This window comes from Cotesia typhae, unplaced genomic scaffold, assembly GCF_013202065.1.
Source record: "Cotesia typhae breed Kobodo isofemale line unplaced genomic scaffold, CoteBio_Ctyphae scaffold_13, whole genome shotgun sequence".
Lineage (NCBI taxonomy): Eukaryota > Metazoa > Arthropoda > Insecta > Hymenoptera > Braconidae > Cotesia > Cotesia typhae.
Window position 1 is genome coordinate 7,172,904 of NW_027423774.1, and position 26,730 is coordinate 7,199,633.

General features: G+C 34.7%; 1 protein-coding gene across 3 annotated transcripts in view; it reads right to left on the reverse strand.

Annotated features, from left to right (window-relative positions):
• Positions 1 to 4,735: 4,735 nt before the first annotated feature.
• LOC141534865 (solute carrier family 7 member 14) overlaps positions 4,736 to 26,730 on the reverse strand; it is a 68,111-nt gene continuing 46,116 nt past the window's right edge. For all 3 annotated transcript variants that reach the window (XM_074254471.1, XM_074254469.1, XM_074254472.1), the window contains 3 exons: positions 11,972 to 12,210; positions 11,764 to 11,891; positions 4,736 to 11,685 (listed from right to left, as the gene is read on the reverse strand). In XM_074254471.1, the coding sequence (XP_074110572.1) occupies positions 11,360 to 11,685; positions 11,764 to 11,891; positions 11,972 to 12,210 (693 nt within the window). In that variant the 3' untranslated portion in view covers positions 4,736 to 11,359. The remainder of the gene's footprint in view (positions 11,686 to 11,763; positions 11,892 to 11,971; positions 12,211 to 26,730) is intronic.

Here is a 26,730-nt window from a genome sequence, read left to right on the forward strand (position 1 = left end):
AGACACTCAGCTGTAATAGAATTTTGCCGTTGTCGTCAATGAATAAATAAATATGGGCAAATTTTTATAGTTCTACTCCTGCGAACCGAAAAATAATTTTGATTAATTTTTTTCAAGAAAATGGCGCTAATTTTTATCAATTTAAGAACAAAGTTGATTTTTACTTTAATACCAAGTAAAATTATTTACTTAATGATAAAATGCATTCAAATATCTTATTCACTATAACAAAAAAAATTTTTTTTTTTTTTACAGAAAGATATAAAATAAAAAAATTAAAAAATGTAAAATACAAGCATTTCTTACTGAGATATTGGTGTTTGAATAGAACAAGATCACCTTTAAGGAGTACTTTTCTTAAAGCTGAAAGGGCGTATATCTTGAGATACGCTCTTTCAGCTATAGGATACCAACTTTTTTTTTTTACAGATTTTTACGTTTCAGACAATTTTAAAACGAATGGCAAAAATAGAATATTCTACACCGAGGGAAGTAAAGTAAGAAATGTCTCAGATCACAAGCAATTGTTGGCAGAGGCGAAGCCGAGGTCAACAAACATGTGATCTGAGACATTTCTTACTTTACTTCCCTCGGTGTGTAATATACTATTTTTATACGCCCTTTCACCACAAATCCCGATTAACCCTTAGTTATAAGCCCTTTTACCTTTAAGCACGCGATATACTATGCATTGGCGGGGTGGAATGGTAATAGAGAGAGAGAGAAGGAATGAGAGAACGAAAAGAAAGAGGGAGAAAGAGAAAGATATTATACACTATTCGCTGTGTATACGACTGTGGCGCCTGCGCACGTCTCATTTAGCGGTTTTATTCCACGCACTTTTTCTTACGGTTTTACTATCACTTTTTTTTCAGTTCGGTCCCCCAGCAAAACCCCTATCTCCTCCAAGCCTGCCGTAAGGAACTTCGTTCCAAAAATACAAAAAAATTTTTTCGAATTTGGTTTTTTTGGAATAACTTTGTAACGGAGTGATTATTACCCCATGAAAATTGGTTCATTCATTCAAAAGTTGTTGCGGTTTGAAAATTCAAAAAATTGTGTTCTATTAAACTTCCATCTGAGTTTTGAGCTCGAAGAGCTCAAAAACGTAATGTGCAATTTTGAACGCTTTACAAAATGAGCGGGAAGTTGCAGGGATGGCCTCTAGGGTCAACCGTCTTCCTAATTTTTGTGCCTTAATGCCAAAAGGGCGTATACAAAAAAAAATTTTTTTACACGCCCTCTTGGCTCTGTAGAACTAAAAGGGTATAGATTTTGAGATGCGCCTTTTGGCCTTAGTATCGTGATACGGGATTCAAGAAAAAATTGCTAGCTTTATATCTTGCGCCAATAGGTCTTTTGCTGAGGATATCTGCCTGAATTACTGCTTCATAAAGCAGGATTTTTAGTTTCTCTTTTTAGTTTGTGAACCCATCGTGTTTTCCATGATTCTCGATAGGATGGATATTGTCAGGCTGTCTTTTACGCATACTCTTTCTAGGTGCTCGCGAAAGAACAGTTTTTCGTCGATAATCATTTTCAGATAGCGCAGTGCCCTGGTTGACCATAATGGAGCCTTGTAAATGTCCACGTTAAAGGGTTTTGAAAACCATTTTTGGCGGGTCAATTATCTCCATTTTATTTTTGGCTAATTTCAGCTGGTGTTGCTCAAGCTAGCTATAGATGATGTTAATATTCGACTGAACCAAGAGTTCGGCCTCCTTAACGTTGACCGCCATTACAGTAGCGACGTTATCAGCGTAACCCGCTAGATGTACTTCCTTCAGTACAAAAATTTACCCAGTGGATCTCGAATGTCATCCCATCCTGCATTGTTGAAGGCGTTTTTCACGTCGAGAGTAAAAGGATGCAAATTTTGCGCGATTTAAGGTTACCAGACCACGCTTTAGCTGTAATCTTAATTAGCTCTTAACCGTGAAAAACCATGCCGATCGGCTCCAAGAACATTAAAATCGGTTCATTGGTTCGAGAGAAATCGTTGACGAAATACTTGGAAAAACGTGTTTTTCTTACATAACTTCGACATTTTTTTCGGATCGTTTTTGATGTAACAAAATAATTATTAGTGCTCAAGAAACTATGTTCATCGTTACCAAGAACCTGAAAATCGGTTGATTGGTTCGAAAGATACAGTTGACGGAAAATTTGGGAACAAGTGTTTTTTTTCATATACCCTTGCAGCCTTGAGTTCACGGTGAATTCACGGTAAACTCACGGAGAATTCACGGTGATTTCACGGTGATTTCACGGTGAATTCACGGTGAATATACCGTTTGTTTGTGCCATTTATAAACGGTCGTTTTACGGTGAATTCATCGAGAATTTACCGTAAGTTCACTGTGAATTCACCGTGAGTTTACCATGAATTCACCGTGAGTTCATGATGAACTCTTATTGAAAAAAAAAATTTTTTTGAATTTGAGCTGAAATTTCGTGAAATTATTTATTTATTTTTATGGTAATGGTTATCTGAAGATTAATTTCATATTTGATGGTGCATGGGAGATTGATGAGCCTGAAAAAATTTAAAGATTACCCTTGCGACTTTCAAATCATTCTGAAATCAGTCTGAAAAAATTCTGGAAACATTATGGAATCATGATGGTTCCAGTCTTTTCAGAGTGGTTTTGTGCCTATTTTCCAGCATGAAACCAGAGTGCACCCAGACTAAAGCCAGAGTGGAATCAACGTGAACTCAGAATAAAATTAAAGTGGAACCAAAGTGAACCCAGACTAAAGCCAGAGTAGAATCAAATTGAACTCAGAACACAGCTTAATTAAGCTGTGGCGGGATTCGAACCTGGTCTGCCTGCGTGGAAATCTCGACCCCTACCAGTTGCGTTGCGTGCTGTTGTCAACGGTTACAATGTAGTTTAGCTATTTAAATTATCAGCAATAGTTCTGTGTCAATACATCCAATTTGATTATATATGTCTATTTATTCTTGAAAAAAAATTCTCCCCAAAGAGTAAATTCTAACATTCTAATTAATAATCTAAATCCGCCTTTTTTTTGCATATGAACTCCACACTAAAAAAGTACGGTAAAAGCACTTAAAAGTAATTAATTTTTGCAACACTGAGATTACCGTAAATTAATGATACTTTCACGATAAATTCACGATGAATTCACGGTAGTTTCACGGTAAATTTAAGGTGTTTTCACGATAAATTCAGGGTGATTTTGCGGTTGCATAACGATCGTGAATTTATCGTGAAAAGACCGTGAATTCACCGTAAAACTATCGTGAATTTCTATGAAATCTACTAAAAAATTTCATTAAAACAATGCTATTATTTCTACAATAAACGACTAAAGCTAATGTATAGATATGGAAATTGAAGCTTAATTAATGAGCTTTAAGAAACAATTTACACAAATAAGATAATGTGAGGCATTCAAAAGTTATTGAACCGAGAACAAAAAAAAATCACATTTTTAGCGAATTTTTGACAGCTTAAATCAGCTTTAATGAGTGATTTAATTAGTAAAAGAGATCAGATTGGCACAGAAATTAAAGGTTATTGAATAAGCTTTAAGATACAATTTACAGAACTGAGAAAAATCGACGCGATTTGAAGTTATTCAAAATGATTTAAAGAAAAACTGAAAAAAATTATGTTCATTTGGCTGCGAAAACCATGGATAAACATAGGCTATAACATAGCTCACCACAACATATATATATGGAATTTGAAGCTTTTTTGATAAGCTATAAGATGCATTTCACAAAATTTAAAAATTGTAATGCATTCAAAAGTTATTGAAGAGAGAACCAAAAAAAATCGAATTTTAAGGAATTTTTTGAAATTTTCAATCGGCTCCTATTTCTAGACTAACCTACCGATTTGGCTCATCTAAGAACTTAAGTTTAGTAATTGTCGGTAGAATATTTATACTGAGTTTTATAAGGATCGGTTGAGAATTGTTAGAGTGAGCGTGCCCACAAGGCCAATATCGTATATATATATATATATATATATATATATATATATATATATATATATATATATATATATATATATATATATATATATATATATAAATACATACATATATAAACTTTTGAACCAATAGTGTTTTCTGACTCAGCTCGGCGAGCTGAGTAAGGATTCATGAAAATTTTTTGTAAATTCCGACATGAGAACCGCTGCAATAGTTAGATTTTTATGAAATCTAATAATCAAAGGCAAAATTTTTCGTCTAAAGAGTTAAGCTTTGTATAACTTATCTGCTTTTCACTATTTTGAGGTATTTTGCAAAATATCCACTTAAAGTTGTGATCAGTCTTAGAAGCGGAACGATTCTGGTGCGGGAGATCTTAGGAACTTCCTAGAAACAAATTTTTTTTTCGAGTGTACTTATTGACCTAACATCTACATTATAATCTTCACCGATTTAACATTGTCAATGCACTAAGATTATACCATATACACATCGTGAACTCATCGTGAAAACACAAAATTTTCACTGTATATATACAGTACGTTAATCATATATTCACCATACATATACTATATACTTACAGTATCCCCTTCCCGTTTTAACACGGTTTATTCACTATAAATCTACTGTATATTCATCGTGAATTTACTGTGTAAACATAGTATATTCACCATTTAAATACCGTTTACGAATGTCACAAATAGACCATATATATACGGTACATAAACGGTGATTGATGAAAAAATAATTGACTCAATAATTTTGAATAATCATTTTTATTTGAATTATTATCAATATAAATAACGCAATTATGGAAGGTTATATTTTATAAGAAAAATTATCATCTCCATTGACTCACATACTCTATAAAGTTGTCAACTACATAAATTTGAATGCATTTAAGAAAAAATCTTCATAAAAAATAAATTTATCAAGATAATAAATCATAAAAAATAATCTATCTATTTTAGTTAATGTTATTATGCACTTTCTCTGTTAAACGAACATATATTGTGATAGATGGAGATGAACATTTTTTTTATTTACTTTTTTATCATTTATGTTCTTACAATTCAAATTTATTCATTTTCATTACTTTCTTCTTCTGTTCAATATTCGCTCATTAATACACTATTTTAAACGATTTATATATATATATATATATATATATATATATATATATATATATATATATATATATATATGTATATATATATATATGTATATGTATATATAAATATATAAATATATATATAGTAACGTTAATATAACTTGTATACTAATCAATTTCATAATATCTGTGCGTTAAAATTCAGAGACAACATAATCTCTTTACAATGAATAATAATAGATATTCAACGCGATAATTCACGCTTTCAATAATCTATAACTATCTTTCCAAACATGTACAACCATTCGAATGTAAAGGAACAGTGGCTATTGTACAGACGTACATGCCATAGTATAAAATTATATTAAATTAAATTTAAATAATTTAATGGAAGTACGATACAGCTTCTCTTAGCCCCGACACAGTTTAAATTACAAAAAGGTATTTACTCGATTCGTTTGCTTACGTGCTTCAATTTATTTTTTCTCACTATTATTAATAACATAATTTGAATAAATCACGATATTTTTCTCATTTTTTTTTCTTTCTTATGGTTCATTGAAATCAGGGATTATCAATTTGATATTCTATCTAATCTTTTAATCTTTTATAAGAATATTCTTCGTCAAAAAAAGGAAAAATTCCATCTCCGTACTCGAACTGTAAATTCATTAATTTAGGTACTTTTCAAATTACTCTAAAAAATTTAAGTTTAATTTACCAATAATGTAAATAATAGTCATTCCAATAAATATACTACACATTAATTGACGAAAAATGTAGAACTTATATTTCTAATTTATCTACTTTAAAAATAAATTAATTTCTTTTACATTGTTTAGGGACACGGTAGTGTCATGCACTAGGAACATAATGTTCCTACTACCATCTGGTAGTATCTTGCGTCAAATAGAAGTTCGGAAAATATGAAATAAACAGTGACCCGGTACGCTACTAAAATGAATGACAAAAAATTTAGCAAGACTTTTATTTTATTAAATGCATGCGCAGAACAACTCCTATACAGTATAGATTAGCAATTATACTCGAGTCAATTACCGTTCTTTAAAAGTAATAGCTACATTGAACGATAGAATTAATGAAAATTAATATTTACAAAAAGTACACGCCCTCTAGCGTATGGGTCAGCCATCATGTTACGAGTGATGAGTGAATAAATTAGGATATTACTACGTGCCAACAAAACAGAAATAATAAAAGTTGTATTTATTTATGGAGCCACCTAATTATTAATTCTCGATCATAAATTTTATATTTCGTCAAAACCACTTGATAAATGAAGTATTATTTTTTTTCTTTCTTTAACGAATATTTCTTCTCCATTCATTCGTTAAGAAATTTTATTTTTTATAATTATATTTAAATAGGCCTCTTCCTCCTACCTAAGAATTTGAAAATCTAACTAAAGTATCAATGCAAGTATCAATTACTGCGTACAGTCATATTTTGTAATTATATTAATTTTTTCGCGACAGCCAATTATACAAAGAAAATTTCTGTTTTTATGATCATACTTTATGCATACACTCTAATTAACAATCTGATAATAATTGAAAGATAAATATTCGTTTTTTGAACTATTTTTAGTTTTACTTAAAATTATGTTGAAATGAAAAATTAACGTATTTTTTTTCTATAATTAATAATTACGTATACACCAATTATTATTAGTAAAAGAAATATATGTATGTATGTATGGAATATTAAACTTTAAATTATAAAGATCATGACTCTAAGCATAGCCATACTACACGGAAAAAAATAAACTGTAAAATTTACTCGGATTCCGGTTAATTTTTATAGTTTCAAACAGTAAAGCGGGCATCGGAGAGGCAAAAATATAAATATTATAGAACTTAATTTAGAAAGCGTAAAAACCACAATTTATAATTTCATATTGAAAATGAGTGATTAGTATACATTTAAAAATTTTGCGTCATTGCGTCAAAAATTTTTATGTTAAAATTTAACACGTTTTTGTGTAAATTTAACATTTATTGTGTTAAATTAACACAAAAAAGTGTTAAATTTAAACAAAAAATTGTTCAATTTTAACATAAAAATTTTTAACACAAAATTTTTCGACGCAATGACGCAAATTTTTTTACTGTACACTACAGCTGTCACTACAGTAAATAACGACTTTCTCATCTTGAAAAATTACAGTTTCAAACAGCAAAAATATTGCCGTTTCAACATACAGACTATACTACGAGAAGAAGGGGAACTCAGATGAGGACAAGGAGTTTTCACTCTGGGAAAATTTAACATTTGAAAAAGTAAAAATTCTACTCTTAAAATATATATTTTACCAGTCCAAGTAAGTCAATAATTATAGTTTCATTTTCAGAGTTGCATTTAAAATTTACCATTTTACTTTGTAAATATTGACGTTGCTTGTATTGAAAATTTAGTAACTGTATTTTATACTTTTTACATCTCATGCGATCATTTTTTAGGTACGAAATGATAAATATCAAAGTCAAAATTCTTAATTATTGTACTTTAACATTTTCGACATTTACGTAGCAAATATTACTGTTTGAAATAGTATTTTCTTTCATGTAAAGAATAAATTGCAGCATTTAATTGATACATATTACATAGTGATTATTAAAATCACGATTTTACTGTTCGAAATGGTAATTTTTAGTAGTTGATCATTACTCATTATAAATCGACTATTGTTTATTACAGTTTACTTCTTTCCGTGTAAGGATAACAATTGTTCTGATATGTTTAGTTACAGTTTAATAGAAAGAAGTAATTTCACCTATGCAATGTCGCGTTGAAAAAAGAGATTTATAGAGAATCTATTTTTAATGGCTTTTCTTCATTATTAATTAGTTTTATTAATCAGTGTGTTCACGTACTAATTAGTAGTATGAATCAGTACCATTAATGACTGAAAATATTTTGTTTTTTATTTTCTCTCACCATTTCAATTTTAATTGAGATTTAAACAGTACTTATTGTCATATCCACTAAAAAATGTGATTTCCCTGATAACTTAGGCTATTTTATTCGAATACGCCGTTAAAATAATAATAAATGCAAATGTTAAAAAACAAAATTGGTTAAAAAAAACCCAAATTGGTGAAGTAACTAGAAGGTGCAGCAAGCTTGACCGTACAAAAGGCAGAAATCAATCATTATCAAATTAGTGGGTTAAAAACTTTCATTCTTCATTTCCCGTTGCACGACTAAAAAATAAAAAAAAATTTGGCTGCACATGTTTACACTGTAAAATTGTTGTAATGGAGAAATGATCCAAGTGAAACAATTGCTTTTCAATTTCTAAAAAGCGAATGACAATATTTAAATTTAATTAGGTCATGATCTGAATAATTTTTGAAGTAACATATATATGTATAAAAAAAGCTTAAGCGCATTGTAAATCTTGACAGGTATCTTAATAAAATCTGAAAAGTTAAAGTTTCTATCTCAAACATTTTCAAATTAATAAAAAAATTCGACAGCGAATTTTTTTATTCAAATTATAATTTAACCAAACTGGAATTATAGTGGAATAATTTAACATATTTTATGATCATAAAAATGAAAATAAAAAAAAAAAACGTGTAGTCTTAGAATACCTTAAAATTTTGAAATGAGTATCATTAACGACTACATGTTACCATTTTGCCTGAATTTCGATTAAACTGTACACAGAAAGAAAGAAAGTTTTGAGTTAAGCGTACATTTTCTTAAATCAAGAAAATTTTAAGGAAGATTACAAATTTCTTGAATGAAGTTAAAATTTTTTGAACGAAGTTAAATGTTTTTAAGCCATGAAAATTTCTTCTTGCTCCAAAATAACTTCGGTCTTCCTTATAATTTTCTTGGTTCAAAAAATTTTTTTTTCTGTGTAGTAAACTTGAATTTTTCATGCCTAAACTAAAACACTTGTATATTTATTACATCGTTTTGTTTTACTAAAGTAATCCAGAATGGAAGATTTAACACAATAGAATTAAGGTACAGGCACTGTTTTCTTCAAAGATAAAATTTTGTGGCTTTTTAAAAATATTCTGTCATAAATGGAATAATATTTTTCATCAATATGTTCAAACAATGAACAATCTAACTATTATAAATATTAGTTCAGAAATTTAACTTGATATGCATATTATTTTTTGTTTTATGTAGTTTAAAAGAAAAAAATCACTTTTAAAAAATGTAAATTCGCCACTAAAAATAATACTGTCGTCCCAGCCAACAGTATTGATATGCTGAATATTTTATCGGTAAATTATATAGAATCAAAGCTTTCAAATTTCAATAGTAATGGATGTGCGGTAATATTGGGCAGTATATCTACGTAGATTGTTTATAACAAATAGTTAATTATTATTTTATTAATATCGGCGATTAAAATTTTACTTGTTTAATATTTTTTTATATCGATTATATTAATATATTAATTTTTCTGTCGACATGCTGTATAATCATGACTCACTCTTTAATAGACATAAAACGTGCTTAAATGTAGAAAATTCATATAAGTTGTTTCCAAAAGTTAATTATTATTTTTTTTTGTTTTAATTGTTTCGTTAATTCAAAAATTGTTGCATTTCAATAAGAAGCTTGATTATAAGATTATAATTTATAATATTCAAATTTATGAAAGAGATTATGCATAATTATGTAAAACTTAATGTAAAAAGTTTAATAACATTTTATCGTTCATTCAATTACGTTCCACATTATTCTTATAATATATTACGTTTCAAGTGCAAACAGTCAATTGCTTTTACTTATTTTGTTGTTTTTAATTAATTTAATTAACAATAAAATTTATTTAACAGTTTATATTAAGGGCGACGCAAAAAAAAAAATTATTTTCAAGTTTGGTATTAAAAAATACTAGTTTATCATGTTCTATTACCACGCTCAAAAAATCAGTTGTAGTTAAAAATTTTCAAAGATCGTTTGAGATTCTTTAAAAATTTTTGGAATCGTGAAAAATTGATTTTTTTGGAATTTATTTGGAAATTAGGAAAATATTCCTGATATTTTTAACATAATTGGAAGTATTTTTCACAGAATATCAACTTCTTAATTAAGGTACCCGCGGGTAATAAGGCCTAAGTTATAGAAATGCTATTTAACATAACCGCTTCCGCTAAAGACTTCTCTAGTAGAAGCGTCTAGAATAGAAATGTTGCTTTAAGTTTATAGAGTCCCGATACAACGTTCCTTGTCTTCTATATTTCATTAACCGTCATATGCTGAAGTAGCGCAGAAGAATTTCTAAAAAAGTTTTGAGTAAATGGTAAACATTTTTTATAATTTAAAATCATTGTTCTATTTTTTATCAACATCTTAAAAAGTATTGTTGCTCAATTTAAGTGATAATCGATCTCTACTACCAATTTTATCAAGTATAGTATAACTATTTCCAGTATGTATAATCCGCAGGCCTTATTACCCTACCGTAGTAAAATAAGGCCTATTCGCAAGGTTTTTGAAAAAATTTAATTTTGAGTTTGTTTATGGTGAAAATTCCTATTACTCCATTATATTTTATGGCTAATGTATTAATTTTAAAACCAATGATACATTGCAATAATTAAATGCAATATTTTCGATTTTTTTCAAAATCTCCCTTAGCTAGGCCTTATTACCCGCCGGTACTTTATATTACCTATAAATGAGAGTTGAAAGATTTTAAATTTATTTATTTGAAATTAACATTTTAAATAAACGATGAGATCTAAATTTAAGAAAAAAAACCTTATAAGATTTATATATGACAGAAAGACAAATAATTATTCAGCAAATGATGCGTTCAATTCAAACAGCTACCACAGTTTCTAATCACTTGTTAATTGTTATTAGTACATTTCTTTGAACAAAAAAAAAGTTTTCAAGCATCCTCAATAATAAAAATGCTTTATTTGGGCTCATATTTAGAAAGGGCTTCTAAAACATGATAAACCAACATATATTTTCATTGGAAACTCAAAATAAACTATTGTTTTTTTTTTTGCATTATAAAATAAAAATTGACAATAATAAACTGTATTTGTTACCATTATCTTACATCAAGTGAAAATCAATGGAAGTCGATGGATTAATTAATGAACTCCTAGGCATAAACTTTAATCTCATTTGGAGTAACATCTCATTAAGAAAAACCTTTCTGCATTAATATAAGACTTGGTTTTACGTAAAACAATTATCTCGTATTTTTTATTATGACCACAACGTTAACGCGTATAATACATGCTAGCCCGCGTAAATATTTTAATTTTATCCTTAATCATCCCAAGAGGGAAAATTATTTTCAGGAACAAAAAAACCTTGGGATGTAGAATGTGATTGCATTGTAGAACCGGAATTACTTGGTTTACCACCAAAGTTAGTGCTACCAAATACAGGCTGCCCAAAAGCATCTAGTTGCTGTCCCTCGTAAATACTGCGGTCTGATTCATTCGCGTGTCGATGAGATGGAGATACGCCTGCATGATCAGTAATTTTTAATTCTATATTTCCAACATTTTCGCTGGAATTAATAATATCATCCGAATCTTTTTGCTCTAAAGTGCTGTTCTTTATTCCGTAGTAGAAATACACAATAAAACCTAAAAAACAAAAAAAGACGAAAACATTATTTAACTATTCCATCAAAAATAATCATAAACATAATCATTATAACTTACCCAACGTCATCCAAATAGTAAATCTAACTAGAGTCAAAATACTGAGTTTAAATATGAGGTAAATGTTAACTGTTACTGCTATCGCTGGTACGAACGGAAGTCCTGGAGTCATAAACATAACTGAGCTTCTAAAAGTTAATTTTATCGTTTATTAGTTCAATTATCAATTGTCAGAATAAAAGTTTAAATTTTTATAAATGACCATTACCTATTCTGGGGTTTTCTACTTATTGCTAACAATACTCCAATAATGGCAAACAAAAAAGAAAACAGAAGAATTGTCGTAAAAGTGCCCATATTGCCCATACCGACCACTACAATGAAGTCGAATATCAAAATAAGTAAATAGAGTATCGCAACCATCTTCATGACGTAGCGACCCGAGGCTTCAGTCGCAGGTCCTCGATCTACCCATGGAAATATTGCTGGACATAAGTATTGAGCAGCCTATAAAGTAAAGAAAAAACAGTCATTAATTAAATAAGTCAATATTTGACAGACTATTTTGGATTAATCATACTTAAAATGGATATTATTAAAATCAGAGTGAGTTTAGGGGAGGGTAGCCTAAAGTGAGTACCTCGTCCAAAGCGGGTAGTTGCTGTTTTATTGTGGCATTATGTGTGAATGTCAAAGTATGTATTTGTAAACATCATGGGAACACTCCTGAGTATTTGCAAGTTCTGATTGGGTGTTCAAGTTCGGACAGAAAGTTACAAAATACAAAATAAAGAAATCGCTAAATTTGTTAAAATTACGAATGGAATGTGTCATCGGGATATTCAAAAACTAGTATACTTATGACAATGTTGATAAAACCATATTATTTTGGTACCATTTACTCTTTGTTTTTTTAATTTTATAATTGTTTAGCTAAAAAACATGTAATGGGGCAAAGCGGGTAGGGAATGGGTACCTACTTGCGCTGCTCTGATCCAATTCTATACTCATTTTGTCTTATAATATTATTAAGTATTACATAAATATGAGAAAAAAGCGGAAATACATTCTTGATTGAATACTTAATATCAATTTCAATAGAAAAATGCTTATTTTGCGTAAAATTAATGAAATAAAAATAAGATCATTATTTGAATAATTGCAATGCCTAAAAATCTTTTTTTTATGTTAGTTAAATACACAATTTTATTATCCAAATTAGTTTTATTATTAGATTCATCTCTTTGTAGTGCTTATCCGCTTTGGGCTAAGGGGTAGGGCAAAACGAGTTTTTATTTTTTATTGATAATAATTGTTAGGCCCAAACTAAGACAACATTCTTATCTAATATTGAAGTTCGATCACTACTATATCGGATAGAATAATATTTAGTTAGTAAGTCGAAGAAAAACTAAAACTTCTAGGCCTTCTTCGTTAGCTTACCCGCTTTAGGCCGCCCACCCCTAATGTTCGAAATGAAAAAAACTTTTAGTAATGTTACCAATAAATGTGTATACTGTTTTGCAAGCTATTTTCTGTTTTTTTTCTTTTTAATTATCAAAGCTGTTTTAATTTTTCAGTTATTTAAGTTTTTGCTTTTTGATTTCTCAAACATAATACATCCTTAATTGAGTTTGAATGATACTACTCTAGATCAAAATTGCTATATATATATAAAACAAATTACAATTGTTTTTAATCAGTATTACACTTTTTTCACTTGTAAGCCATAAAAGTAATTTCAAATTATTTAATTATACGTCGTCGAATCATTTTTTTTTAGTTTTTTGAAGTCAACAAAATTTTTTATTGCTAGTATATGTATAAACTTTTGAACCGTATGTATTTTCTGACTCAGCTCGTCGAGTTAAGTCGCAATCTAGCAAAATTTATGAAAAGTCATGAGGACAAATACAATAGTTATTTTTATGAAATCTACTAAAAATATGCCAAAAAATCAAAGCTAAAGAATAAAGACAAAAACAATATTACTAAAAGGAAAAGAAATTTGAATTTTATAATTTGTAAACAATTAAGTGTTCAGCTTCAACTGACACATATATTTTTAGAAAATTCACTGATCTACAAAAAAAAGCCGGTATGATGAAACTACTAAGAATAATAGAAAAGTAGTCTCAACATTCTTCTAATACTTTCCGATTACAGATAGATTTAAATCCAGTTGTCTGAGGCAAAAGCCTTTCTGTTATTAATTCATCATACGGAGGTATTTAAATTTTGTCAGTACATGAAAAAAAATAATAAGTGAAATTCTTATACAATATACTTATATAGCGTTGCTGTCAGGAAAACCCGGTAGACTTGCTTTATAATTTGATTATAAACTGTCATGTAATTGCCTCGGCAGATGCGATTAACGAGCAGTCGGAATTAACCAGCCATTGGTCTTTAGTATTTGATGACAATAGTTATCAACAACAACATAGTTATCCAGAACAGATATATCTGCCATTCAAATTATTAAGTTATACGTTGATTGATATTATTAGATTACTATCCCGGGTCAAAAAATTTAATCAGTTTTATGATAGATAAAATTTTTTAATGTTTTTCATTCAATTTATTTTTATTATCTGTATCTATTTTATATACCAATTTGATCTGTTTTAGCCCGTACTATTTCCAATTCAGACCAATTTCAGACCATTTTTAATGTTATAATAAAATTATTTTCTATTATTTCAATAGCAATATCAGACTTTTTTCACAATAATTTAGCTGGTTTTGATCGCATCAAAGTCAAAAAACAGACCAAAACGTTCCATAATTTTTAGTCAGTTTTTGATCGCCTGTAGATTAAAAACAGAGCTTTTACGAATTTGATAATGATAATGATAATAATAATAATAATAATAATAATAATAATAATAATAATAATAATAATAATAATAATAATAATAATAATAATAATAATAATAATAATAATAATAATAATAATAATAATAAGCGGTGCTTGTTACGTGGCCTCCTAGTGGCGCACCGCGGGAAACGCAGACCGCAACATCTGGTCTGTAGGCTAACAACGTAACCGGAGCAACGGGCCAACTACCCGTTGCACCGTAATATCTGAGTTCCAAAACAGTATAATCTCAGAAGTGCTCCCCACAACCGGTCCTCTTCGGATGAGGACCAGTCATCAGGTGGGAGGAGCACACCGGACCCGATGACTTATGACGACCCCGGCGCTTATAGGATTAAGTTTAAGTGGACGGAGGAGCTTCGCGCCGATCTCTTGGTGTGCTGGCAGAACAGCGAGCCGGAGGTATCAGGGTATATAGCCCGGATGCACACACTTTGGTGTGGCATGCATCCGGAGCACAGACATTTTACGCCCAAACACCTGCGTAATTACGCCTCATACCTTCGGCATAATCGACGATCGCTGCTGCCAAATAGAAGGCAGTCTAATCGGCCTTCATTTCCAGCACCGCTACACCAAGAACGGCACCGTTTCTCCGAGGACAACGACAACCTCTTTACAGGTCGACAAGTGAGCATCTCCAAAAAGATGACTCACTCAAAACAACAGCTCGACACGGTGAACGAAGATCTCCCCACACAGCTTCAAGAGGGACTCCACTCTGCTCACTGTCAACCAAGTTGTCTACGGTGCCGCGGCTTCGCTTCTGCCGATAGAGAGAAGACATTCTCTCTCCTTCGAGGCGAAGTTGAAGCTGCGCATCGCTCAACTTGGACACAAAATTGACATTTCTCGGAAACAAGTCTCCCGCATTCAGTGTGTGATAGAGTATGTTAGTACTCAAAGACCGTACACGCCAAAGTTCGTCGCCTGGCGGCAGAACTTCGAAGGCGACATCACACACTGAACAAGAGTACTCTTCTTGTCATCAAAGAAGAGTCTCTTAACAGGTTGCGGGCTCTGGTGGCTTCCAAGAAGTCACTAGAGAAAAGGCTGAAGCGGTTGATCGACAACTCTTTGTTTCGATCCAACCCTTCACGCTTTCTGTCACCTAAGACCGCTGTTCCCGAGAATTATCCATCATCTGAGCGAGTGGAAGCCTTTTGGAGTGAATTGTACGGAGATCAACCAAACGTCAACCCGGATACTCCAGCTCTGCACGACTTCGAGGCATTCTGTCGAGAACACCGACGGCAGGATATCGCCGAAGAGAGCCCTGCAGTCAGTGTGGAAGAGGTTCGTAAAGCCCTGAATGGCAGCAAGAACTGGGCTGCCCCGGGTCCAGATGGCATAAACATCTTCTGGTGGAAGAAATTTTCTTCTACACATGCTCATCTGGCCCGGATTTTTACATCATACATTCAGGGCGACGAACCAATTCCAGACTGGCTGGTAGAAGGGCGAACCGTACTCATCCCTAAAAGGGTGACTTGTCCGACCCAAAGAACTACAGGCCTATCACTTGCTTGAATGCGGTTTACAAGATTTTTACAAAAATCTTAAATAACCGTATCTTGCAGGAGATAGAGCCTGTGTGGCAACAGATATACGAACAACGTGGCAGTAAACAGGGCGTGTCAGGTTGCAAGATCAACTTGTTGGTAGATAGATGCGTCATTCAAGACGCAATCTACTACCAACGCAACCTGTCTATGGCCTGGATTGACTACCGTAAGGCATTTGACTCAACTTCACATGAGTTGATTCTCTATCTGCTCAAATGCCTCGGAATCAATCGCCAAACAGTGGGATGCATACAACGTACGATGCAGCTCTGGCGAACGCGTTTTCACATAGGAAGTGGAAATGCATTGCACGTAACCGGAACTGTTCAGTACAAGAGAGGCGTCTTTCAGGGAGATTCTCTGAGCCCTCTGTTGTTTTGCATCTCACTGCTGCCAATATCTGTTGCCCTCCGACAAACTCGTGGGTACTCTGCGGGGCTACCGAGTGATCGAGTATACTCGATCACTCACCAACTGTTTATGGATGATCTAAAGATATACAGTGCCAACAAAGATCATCTACAAACGGCCATCAACATCGTAGCAGAGTACACACGAGATGTCGGAATGTCTTTTGGGTTGGACAAGTGTGCGGTCGTACACCTGGCGAAGGGTAAGTGCTCTGATACGGGTGGAGATGTCGAATTAGTGGATGGGAGCGTCTTAAGAGAATTAGACGCCGGAGAGTTGTACAGATATCTAGGGATTGAAGAGCGGCAAATGCATGCCGTCTCTGAAGTCCGAACAACTCTTCGCAGTGAGTATATTAGGAGACTCCGGAAGATCTGGTCATCAGAACTTTCCGGCAAGAACAAAGTCTCAGCTACTAACATGCTCGCTGTCCCGGTCCTACTTTACTCTTTTGGGATCCTGAAATGGCCTCGAAATGAGTTGAAAGATCTCGACATCAAAACCCGTAAAGTCATCAATATGAATCAGAGCATGCACCCTAACTCATCAGTCGCCAGGATGTACCTCTCCCGGAACATCGGAGGGAGAGGATTGCAGAGCTTGGAGCGGCTTCACGATCGTTTGGTTCTGGGTTTAACATACGAGGTTGCCAATTTCACAGTAGACGAGGACGACTTCCTGATGCAATTTGTTCATAGTCATGAAAATGCGCGGAAGGGGTCGTTCTTGTATAAGGCAGCAATCTACGCGGCAAATACCTTAGGTCTCGGAGAAATAAACGCTCTCATTGAACTCCCGAAAAAGGAGTTCAAGAGCGTCGTCAGGATAGCCGAGGAAAAAAAACTCCTCGGTGAACACATGGACAAGTCCATGCACAGCGTGTATTACAAACACGTCCGTGACCATGGCTTGTCCACCCAGCTGACATTCACCTTCTTGAAGTCAGCTGGCCTGATGTCCGAGACCGAAGGGTTTATATTTGCCTGCCAAGATGGTGTTATCAACACTCTCGAATACCGTAGCAAGGTGCTCCAGGCGCAGCTTCCGGACACGTCCTGTCGGACGTGTAAACAACATCCGGAGACGCTGATGCACCTTTTGTCGGCATGTCCTGTGCTGGCAAGAGGTGCCTACATACAGCGTCACAATGCTGCCTTGCGAGTACTCTATTATCATCTCAGATATAGCTGCGGTATCGATGAGACACCAGTGCTGCCTTATCTGCCAGGAGATATTCCGCAGGTTGTTGAGAATGACAGTTCCAAAATTTATTGGAACATACCATTCGCAACAACCCGGCGGATTGACCACAACAAACCTGATATTGTGCTCTTTGACAAGGCTACTCGTGACATTTATGTCATTGAGTTTTCGGCCCCAGCCGAATACAATATCTCGGCCAAAGAAGAGCACAAACACCAGATATATCAGGATCTCCTGTTTGAAATTGGCAAACTGTACCCAGGTTACCGTGTCAAGCTCGTCGTTTTGGTTGTCGGCGTCCTTGGAGGGATGAAACAGTCTTTTGTGTCTTCACTTGCGAAGATACCGGCTTGCAGTTCAGCAGCCGTGTCTCTAGCAGTGCGGATGCAAAAGGCTGTCATTTTGGGATCCCTGCGTCTACTTAGGCAAATGAATTTGGCCTGCTGCACTCACTAACCGCCTTGTTGTGTGGAGTGGTGCAGCAGTAATGGATGGCGCTCAGGCTGGGCCCTCGGAGAGTCGGACTCCGGGGAAAACCCCCCTGAGCAATTAATAACAAATAATAATAATAATAATAATAATAATAATAAGCGATGCTTGCTACGTGGCCTCCAAGCGGCGCATCGCGGGAAACGCAGACCATAACATCAGGTCTGTAGGCGAACGACGTAGCCCGTGTAGTGGGCCAACTACCCACTGCATGGAAATAACTGAGTTACCACAAGATACCAACTCAGAAGTGCTCCCCACAACCGGTCCTTTTCGGATGAGGACCATTCATCAGGGGGGAGGAGCATGCCGGACCCGATGAATGATGACGACCCTGGCGCCTTAAGGACTTACTTTAAGTGGACGGAGGAACTGAGAGTCGATCTCTTGGTGTGCTACCAACGTAGTGAGCCGGGGGTGAGCGGCTATATGGCCCGGATGCACACTCTTTGGAGTGATATGCATCCGGAGCTAGCGCATTTTACGCCCAAACACCTGCGTAATTATGCCGCTCATCTTCGGCGAAATAGAAGATCGCTTGTGCCGGACAGAAGGCAGTCTAATAGACTTTCCTTTCCGGCGCAACTACACCAAGAGCGACGCCGTTCCTCCTTGGACAACAACAATCCCTTTGTAGGACGGCAAGTAAGTATATCTAAAAAGATAACTTACTCCCAACAACAGCTTGACGCGGTAAACGAAGATCTCCGTGCAGCCATCCTGGAGGACTCCACCCTGCTCACTGTGAGCCAGGTTGTGTATGGTGCAGCAGTTTCGGCTTTTCCGAGAGAGAGACATTGTCTCTCGATCGAGGCAAGGTTGAGACAGCGCATCTTACAACTTGGCTCCAAAATTGACAGATCCCGGAAACATGTCTCCCGCATTCAGTGTGTGATTGAGTTCGAAACAACTCAAAAAGCATACACGCCCCGAATTCGACGCATTGATGCTGAACATCGGTGGCGTCATCACACACTGAACAAGAGTACTCTTCTTGTCATCAAAGAAGAGTCTCTTAATAAATTGCGGGCTCTAGTGACTGCCAAAAAGTCACTAGAGAAAAGGCTGAAGCGGTTGGTCGACAACTCGTTGTTTCGATCCAGCCCTTCACGGTTTCTGACAGCAAAGACCGATGTTACTGGGACTTATCCAACACCTGAGCGGTTGGAAGCTTTTTGGACTGAGTTGTATGGAGATCAACCAAACGTGAACGCCAATACTCCAGCTCTGCACGACTTCAAAGCATTCTGTCGGGAACACCGTCGGCAGAATGCTGATGAAGAGAGCCCTGCAGTCAGTGTGGATGAAGTTCGTTCAGCTCTAAATGGCAGCAAAAATTGGGCTGCCCCGGGACCAGATGGCATTAATGTCTTCTGGTGGAAGAAGTTTACTTCTACCCACCTCCATCTGGCACGCATATTCACATCATACATTAGAGCTGACGATCCGATTCCGGACTGGCTTGTAGAAGGGCGAACCGTACTGATACCTAAAAAAGGTGACTTGTCTGACCCTAAGAATTTCAGGCCTATCACCTGCTTGAATGCGGTTTATAAAATTTTTACAAAAATTTTAAATAACCGTATCTTGCAGCAGATAGAGCCTGTATGGCAACAGATATATGAACAACGTGGCAGTAAAAGAGGCCTGTCAGGTTGCAAGGAGAACCTGATAGTGGATCGATGCGTCTTACAAGATGCGATCTACTATCAACGCAACCTGTCAATGGCTTGGATTGACTATCACAAGGCATTTGACTCAACTCCACATGAATTGCTTTTATATCTACTCAAATGCCTGGGAGTCAATCCCGAAATAGTGGAATGCATTCGGCGTACAATGCAGCTCTGGCGAACGCGATTTCACATTGGAAGTGGAAACGCATTGCACGTAACCGGAGTTGTAGAGTACAAACGAGGGGTCTTCCAAGGCGATTCCTTGAGCCCTCTGCTGTTTTGCATTTCACGGCTGCCTATATCTGTTGCTCTCCGTAAAACTCGTGGGTACTCTGTGGGGCCTCCGGGTGATCGAAAATATTCGATCACCCATCTGCTTTACATGGATGATTCGAAGCTATATAGTACTGATGAAGATCATCTACAAGCAGCCCTCAACATCGTAGCAGAGTACACACGAGATGTCCGAATGTCTTTTGGGTTGGACAAGTGTGCGGTCGTACATCTGGCGAGGGGTAAGTGCTCTGATACTGGTGATGATGTCGAGTTAGTAGATGGGAGTGTCTTAAGACAATTAGACGCCGGGGAGTTGTATAGATATCTAGGAATGGAAGAGCACCGCATGCATACGGTCTCTGAAGTCCGAACAACTCTCCAGAGCGAGTATATTAGGAGACTCCGGAAAATTTGGTCCTCCGAACTTTCCGGAAAAAACAAAGTCTCAGCTACTAACATGCTCGCTGTCCCAGTCTTACTATACTCTTTCGGTGTCCTGAAATGGGCCCGAAAGGATTTACGAGATCTCGACATCAAAACCCGTAAGATCATTAATATGAATCGGAGCATGCACCCCAATTCATCAGTCGCCAGATTATACCTCTCCGGTCCATCAGTGGGAGAGGTTTGCAGAGTTTGGAGCGGCTTCACGACCGTTTGGTCCTGGGTCTAACACACGAAGTTGTCAATTTCACTGCAGACGAGGATGACTTTCTTATGCAAATTGTACATAAACATGAAAATGCGCATAAGGGGTCATTCTTGTATAAGGCAGCAATATATACGGCAAAAACCCTTGGTCTTGGAGAAATAAACGCTCTTATGGAACTCCGAAAGGAGGAATTTAAGAGCGTCATCAGGAACGCCGAGGAAAAACTACTCCTTGGCGAACTGATGGACAAGTCCATGCACAGCGTGTTCTTTAAACACGTGCGTGATCATGGCTTGTCCACCCAGCTGACGTTTTCCTTCTTAAAGTCAGCGGGCCTGATGTCCGAGACTGAAGGGTTCATATTTGCCTGCCAAGATGGTGTCATTAACACTCTTGAGTACCGTAGCAAGGTGCTCCAGGTGGAGCTTCCGGACACGTCCTGTAGGAGGTGTAGACAACATCCGGAGACGCTTATGCACCTTTTGTCGGCATGTCCAGTGCTGGCGAGAGGTGCATATATCCAGCGTCACAATGCTGCCCTGAGAGTACTGTACTGCTATCTTCATCATTGCTACGGTATTGACGTGACACCAGTGCTGCCTTATTTGCCAGGAGATATTCCCCAGGTTGTTGAGAATGACAGTTGCAAAATTTATTGGAACATGCCATTTGCAACAACCCGGCGGATAGATCACAACAAACCTGATATTGTGCTCTTCGACATGGCCACTCGTGACATTTATGTCATTGAGTTCTCGGCCCCGGCTGAATACAACATCTCAGCCAAAGAAGAGCACAAAAGACAAATATATCAGGATCTCCGGTTTGAAATTGGCAAACTTTACCCAGGTTACCGTGTCAAGCTTGTCGTCCTGATTGTTGGCGTCCTAAGAGGGATGAAACAGTCTTTTGTATCCTCACTTGCCAAAGTTCCAGCTTGCTCATCAAAAGTGAGATCTTGGCAGTTAGGATGCAGAAGGCTGTTATACTTGGTTCTCTCCGTCTCTTAAGGGAAATGACTTTGGCCTGCTGTGATCACTAACCGCCTTGTTGTGCGGAGTGGTCCAGCAGTAACGGATGGAGCTCAGGCTGGGCCCTCGGAGAATCGGACTCCGGGGATAACCCCCCTGAGCATTTAATAGCAAAATAATAATAATAATCAGGGCCTGGAAGTTGGGGCCAACAATTAAACTTAAAAATAAAGCAAATTTAAATTAATAATCACAAGCGAAATGACGATCGCGATTTTATTGTGTAAAATTTTTTGAGCTTGTCTGAGCCAAAAATATTTCGAGACTATTTTGTAGAGAATATGTTTTTCTAGATCTACCAGCGAAAAGTTAAGCCTAATCGAAAAAAGTGTAAAAATATAAAAATTATATTTTTTATAAATTTCAAGTATTTGACCGGAATTATTTTAAGTCAACTATTTTTTTTATCTACTGTTGTCTACCACACAAGTATTAAAATCCGCTTCTAAAACTTTGCTCCTCTTTCGTCTAGCCTAAATCTGTACGCGGAGACTTTTGCTAAAAATTATCTGAAATTTCATGAAACATTTGTAAATATTTCACATTATCCTGTACTTGTGATTTTTATTCTATAGTTTTGTCGTTGATGTCAGATTGTATTGTTCAAGCCCACGTGTTTTGATGCCAACCTCATTTTTATTTTGACATTTTATGCTTAAAATATAGTATAGTATTTAAGCGCTTGAACTTGCTCGCGATCATCAGTTCGCTTGTGATTATTAATTTAAATTTGCTCTATTTTTAAGTTTAATTGTTGGCCCCAACTTCCAGGCCCTGATAATAATATATTTATTTATTTATTTATTATTACTTTATTCATGTCTTCGAAGATCCTCTACAGGGTACGGCTTATCATTCTCTGAAACTGAAATAGTGACTATTCACTATTTCGTGGTGCAATGTATACCAAACGGTATACTTCGTACTACCCAATAGTGAATACCGTTCATTGAATGATGTGTGAAAGTATAAAGCTTAATATTAATCTTGTCATCTTGTCAACATTTTAATCTTGTCGATGGATTGACATTAAGTTTAATATCGATAATTAGAAAACTCTAGATTTAGATCCAATGAAACGATGAGAACTATTTTACGTATGTTATTACTAATTTATTAGTCATCACTGCAACTTAATATTCGCAGATTTAAAACTTTTATAATCCATGAATTGTTAAGTTATAACAAATAAATATGACAGATGTAAGATTATGTTCAATTATCAGTTCACAAATAAGAGAGCGCATGAATACATCGTAAATTATTTTATTTTTTCAAATAAATGCAACTTAGAATAATTTTTAATAAGATACTTAAGACAAAAAAATTATAAGTCGCCATCTTAGTCGACTTTTGGCCTTCGAACATTTAGAATTAAAATGGCAGATCAAAAATAGTATAACATTTCATATTGAATTTGAAAACAATACATAAAGTCCAAGTACAAATTATCTAGACTAAAAATCTATCAAACTTTTTAGTCTCATTAGATTAGAATCAGCATAAAATATTCATAGCTGCTCAATTCTTTTACTAAAATGTTGTTTAAACTTAAAACAGATCAAAAATAATAAGAACAGTAGATTAAATACAAATGAAAATGTTTTTGATAGTTCAGATACTGATCAATAAGTTTAAAAATGTAGATCATTTTGCTCAAAATCAATTTAAATTTTTTGACCCGGGATTAGCAAAAGAAAATGATAAATTTATTCACGAATTTTTAAATTCATATTGATTAATAAGCACGGCCAAATTAAAGTTTTATCAAATAGTCTTTGTAAAGAATAGAAATCATTTTTTTATCCTCCTTGATATGAGTGATATTTTTGTTAGTGCTAGTTTCTCGATATTCAACCTCAGATTTTTCTTTCATTAATTTTAATGTTAAAATAATAATTAGTTAAGAAGTTAATTCAAGATGCTAGCTATAAAAAAGTTCTGAAACCATCTGTTTTGAGAAACATTTGGCAACTCCCTCTATTAATATCTTTCCTCAATACTATCGTCTGGTCTGAAGTAGGGGGAATGATCAGATTTTATGACTTAGTATCATATAAGAGTTCAGTAAATCATAGATTGCTCTCAGATACAAAGCTTTATCCTCAATTCATCACATCTGCTCAAGTATCTAAAAGATTAAAAGCAAATCACATCATCAATTATCAACGCTTTGATAAATCGTTCGATTGTAATTAATCAGAACTTTTCTGTCACCAATAATACGTATTCAGCATGTTCGGAAAAAGCATGTTATTTTAGGGATCATTCTTGTTTCTAACTTTTGAAAAAATTATTTTTTTTTTCACATTTTTCGAAAGTACATATATATATTTACTTATATTAAAACTTCGAACGCATTTATTTCAGAACTACGTTTTTCTGGTTTACGTACGTAATATCTCCGGAACCACTGAGCCGAACTTCATATAATTAAAACTAAATGTTGGACATGGAAGTAGCTGTGGGCCGAATTACAACCAGATCGAAATTTTGATTTTTACTATTTTTTAAGGACTAAAAACTGTAAAAAAATCTAGATGGTGGTTAACCCTCGACACCATCCGTATAACTTCCCGCTAAGTTGAGTTGTTCTAAGCTATAGGCATTCAAAAATGTTACTGTGTTTATTTTTAAGTTTTTTGAGGTTTTTGATCTCTAAACTTTAAAAATCTAAAAAAAAAATTAGGAAAACGGTTGACCCTGACGGCCATCCCTGCAACTTCCCGCTACTTTCGTAATTAAGCGCTCGATATTGCACTTATTATGTTTTTGAGCTCTTACAGCTCAAAAATCTAATTTTCGTGTAGTTTTGAGCTCTCCGAGCTCAAAAGTTTGATAGGAGTTTATAAAATCAATATTTTTGGAATTTTCAAATCGTGATAACTTTTGAATGGTTCAACCGATTTCCATGCGGTTGGCGGCATTCGACGCAATTTCATCATCCTCATAAGTTATTTTCAAGTTTTAATTGATCGAACCGAAAATTTCAGAGTAACCCCGAAAAAACACTTTTTTCGGTTTTCTTTCGTTCACGATAACTCACGAACGAATCAACCGATTTTGACCGGACTGGCGGCAATCGACGTGGTTTTTTGATGTTAAGAGCTGAATAGCTTTTGGAATTTATCGGTAGAGCCGTTTAAAAGTTATTCCAAAAAACCACGTTTCAAATAAATTTTTTTTGTAGTTTTTTTACAATTTCTCAAAATCTACTGGTCCGAATCGGTTCAAATTTTCAGGAAATCTAAGTTTGGTTAAGCCCTTTCGAATGGCACCAACCGCGATGAAATCGGTCAAGCCGTTCAAAAGTTATAAGAGGCACACACACACACACACACACGCACACACACGGACATCATCGCGGGAACAGTCAGGGAAGCTTCCTAGGACCTCACAACGTCAAGATCTGATGAGAACTCGATTTTCGAAAAACGGGGTGAAACCAATAACTTTCCGATTTTTGAAAATTTTCAATTTTCTTAGCGGGAAGTTAAAAATCCTAAAATTACTGGTAAAAACATCACTTCAATTTTTGAAAAACTATAATTTTTGAACACCTTGATAGATTTCAATTTTTAACACGGCATCTGACGCAGTATTTTGGGCTCTAAAGATATTGTACGAAGTGAAAAATCGATTAGTTAAGAAATCCTGAAGTTATTATCAACGAGTCGAACAAAAAAATAATTTTTTCGAAATCTGCTTACTACAATATTTCACTAATGAATGAACTGATTTTGATTTGTTAAATGGCATTCGACGTTATTTTTTAAGATTAAGAGCTGATTAGGTCATGAAAACGATTTGTTTAGCAGCTCATAAGTTATTTAAAAAAAGTTAGGAAAACGGTTGACCTTCAAGGCCCCCCCTGCAACTTCCCACTAATTCCATACCTCGGCGCTTGAACTTGCACTTATGATGTTTATGAGCTCTTCGAGCTCAAAATACAATTTATGTGTTATTTTGAGCTCTCCGAGCTCAAAGAGATAGCCTTAATATGTTTTTGAGCTCTTTGAACTCAAAAGTCTGATAGAACACTATTTTTTGAATTTTCAAACCGCAATAACCTTAGAATGAATGAAACGATTTTCATGTGGTTGACAAAAATCAACTCAGTTTTTTAAGCTTCATAAAGAATCTTCAAGTTTGATTTGATCGAACACGGAATTTCAGAGTAATTTCGAAAAAACACTTTTTTCGGTTTTCTTTCGTTCACGATATCTCTCGAACGAATCAACCGATTTTGACCGGTTTAGCGGCGATCGACGTGGTTTTTCAATGTTAAAAGTTAATCAGTTTTTTAGAGTTGATCGATAAAGACGTATAAAAGTTATTCCAAAAAAACCATATTCCACGAAAACAGCACTGATGAAGGGACAGTTGAGCAACGTTCTTCTGAAGAATGAAGAACCTATCGCGTCCTTCACTGTTCATGCATAAAGAAAAAGGATTAGCTCTCTACCGACCGTCACTAAACCAAAATGCTTCCTTCGCTGGCGCTTGCAAAGCATTCCGTAAAATGTAAGTTAAGTTAACACACACCAAGAAAACAAAAATTTTGAATTTTAGTAGACGTCATAATAGTATTATGAGTCAAGAGTGAAATAAAATGAAACAAATCGTGTAGCTGTTCCCGCCAAACGGAGCCTCATGATAAAAATGTAGCGCGTATGGATTTGTGTGCATGTAGTGAATGGAGGATGAGATCGTTTATCTAGTTTTCATGTTTAGAATTAGTTTTCGTCCGTATTTCGGGCGATTAATTGTGTGTGTTATTATGAATTATCTGTTATGCTATGAGTGTTCGCTGGATATGCTGTCGGTGGTATCAGTTGTCGTA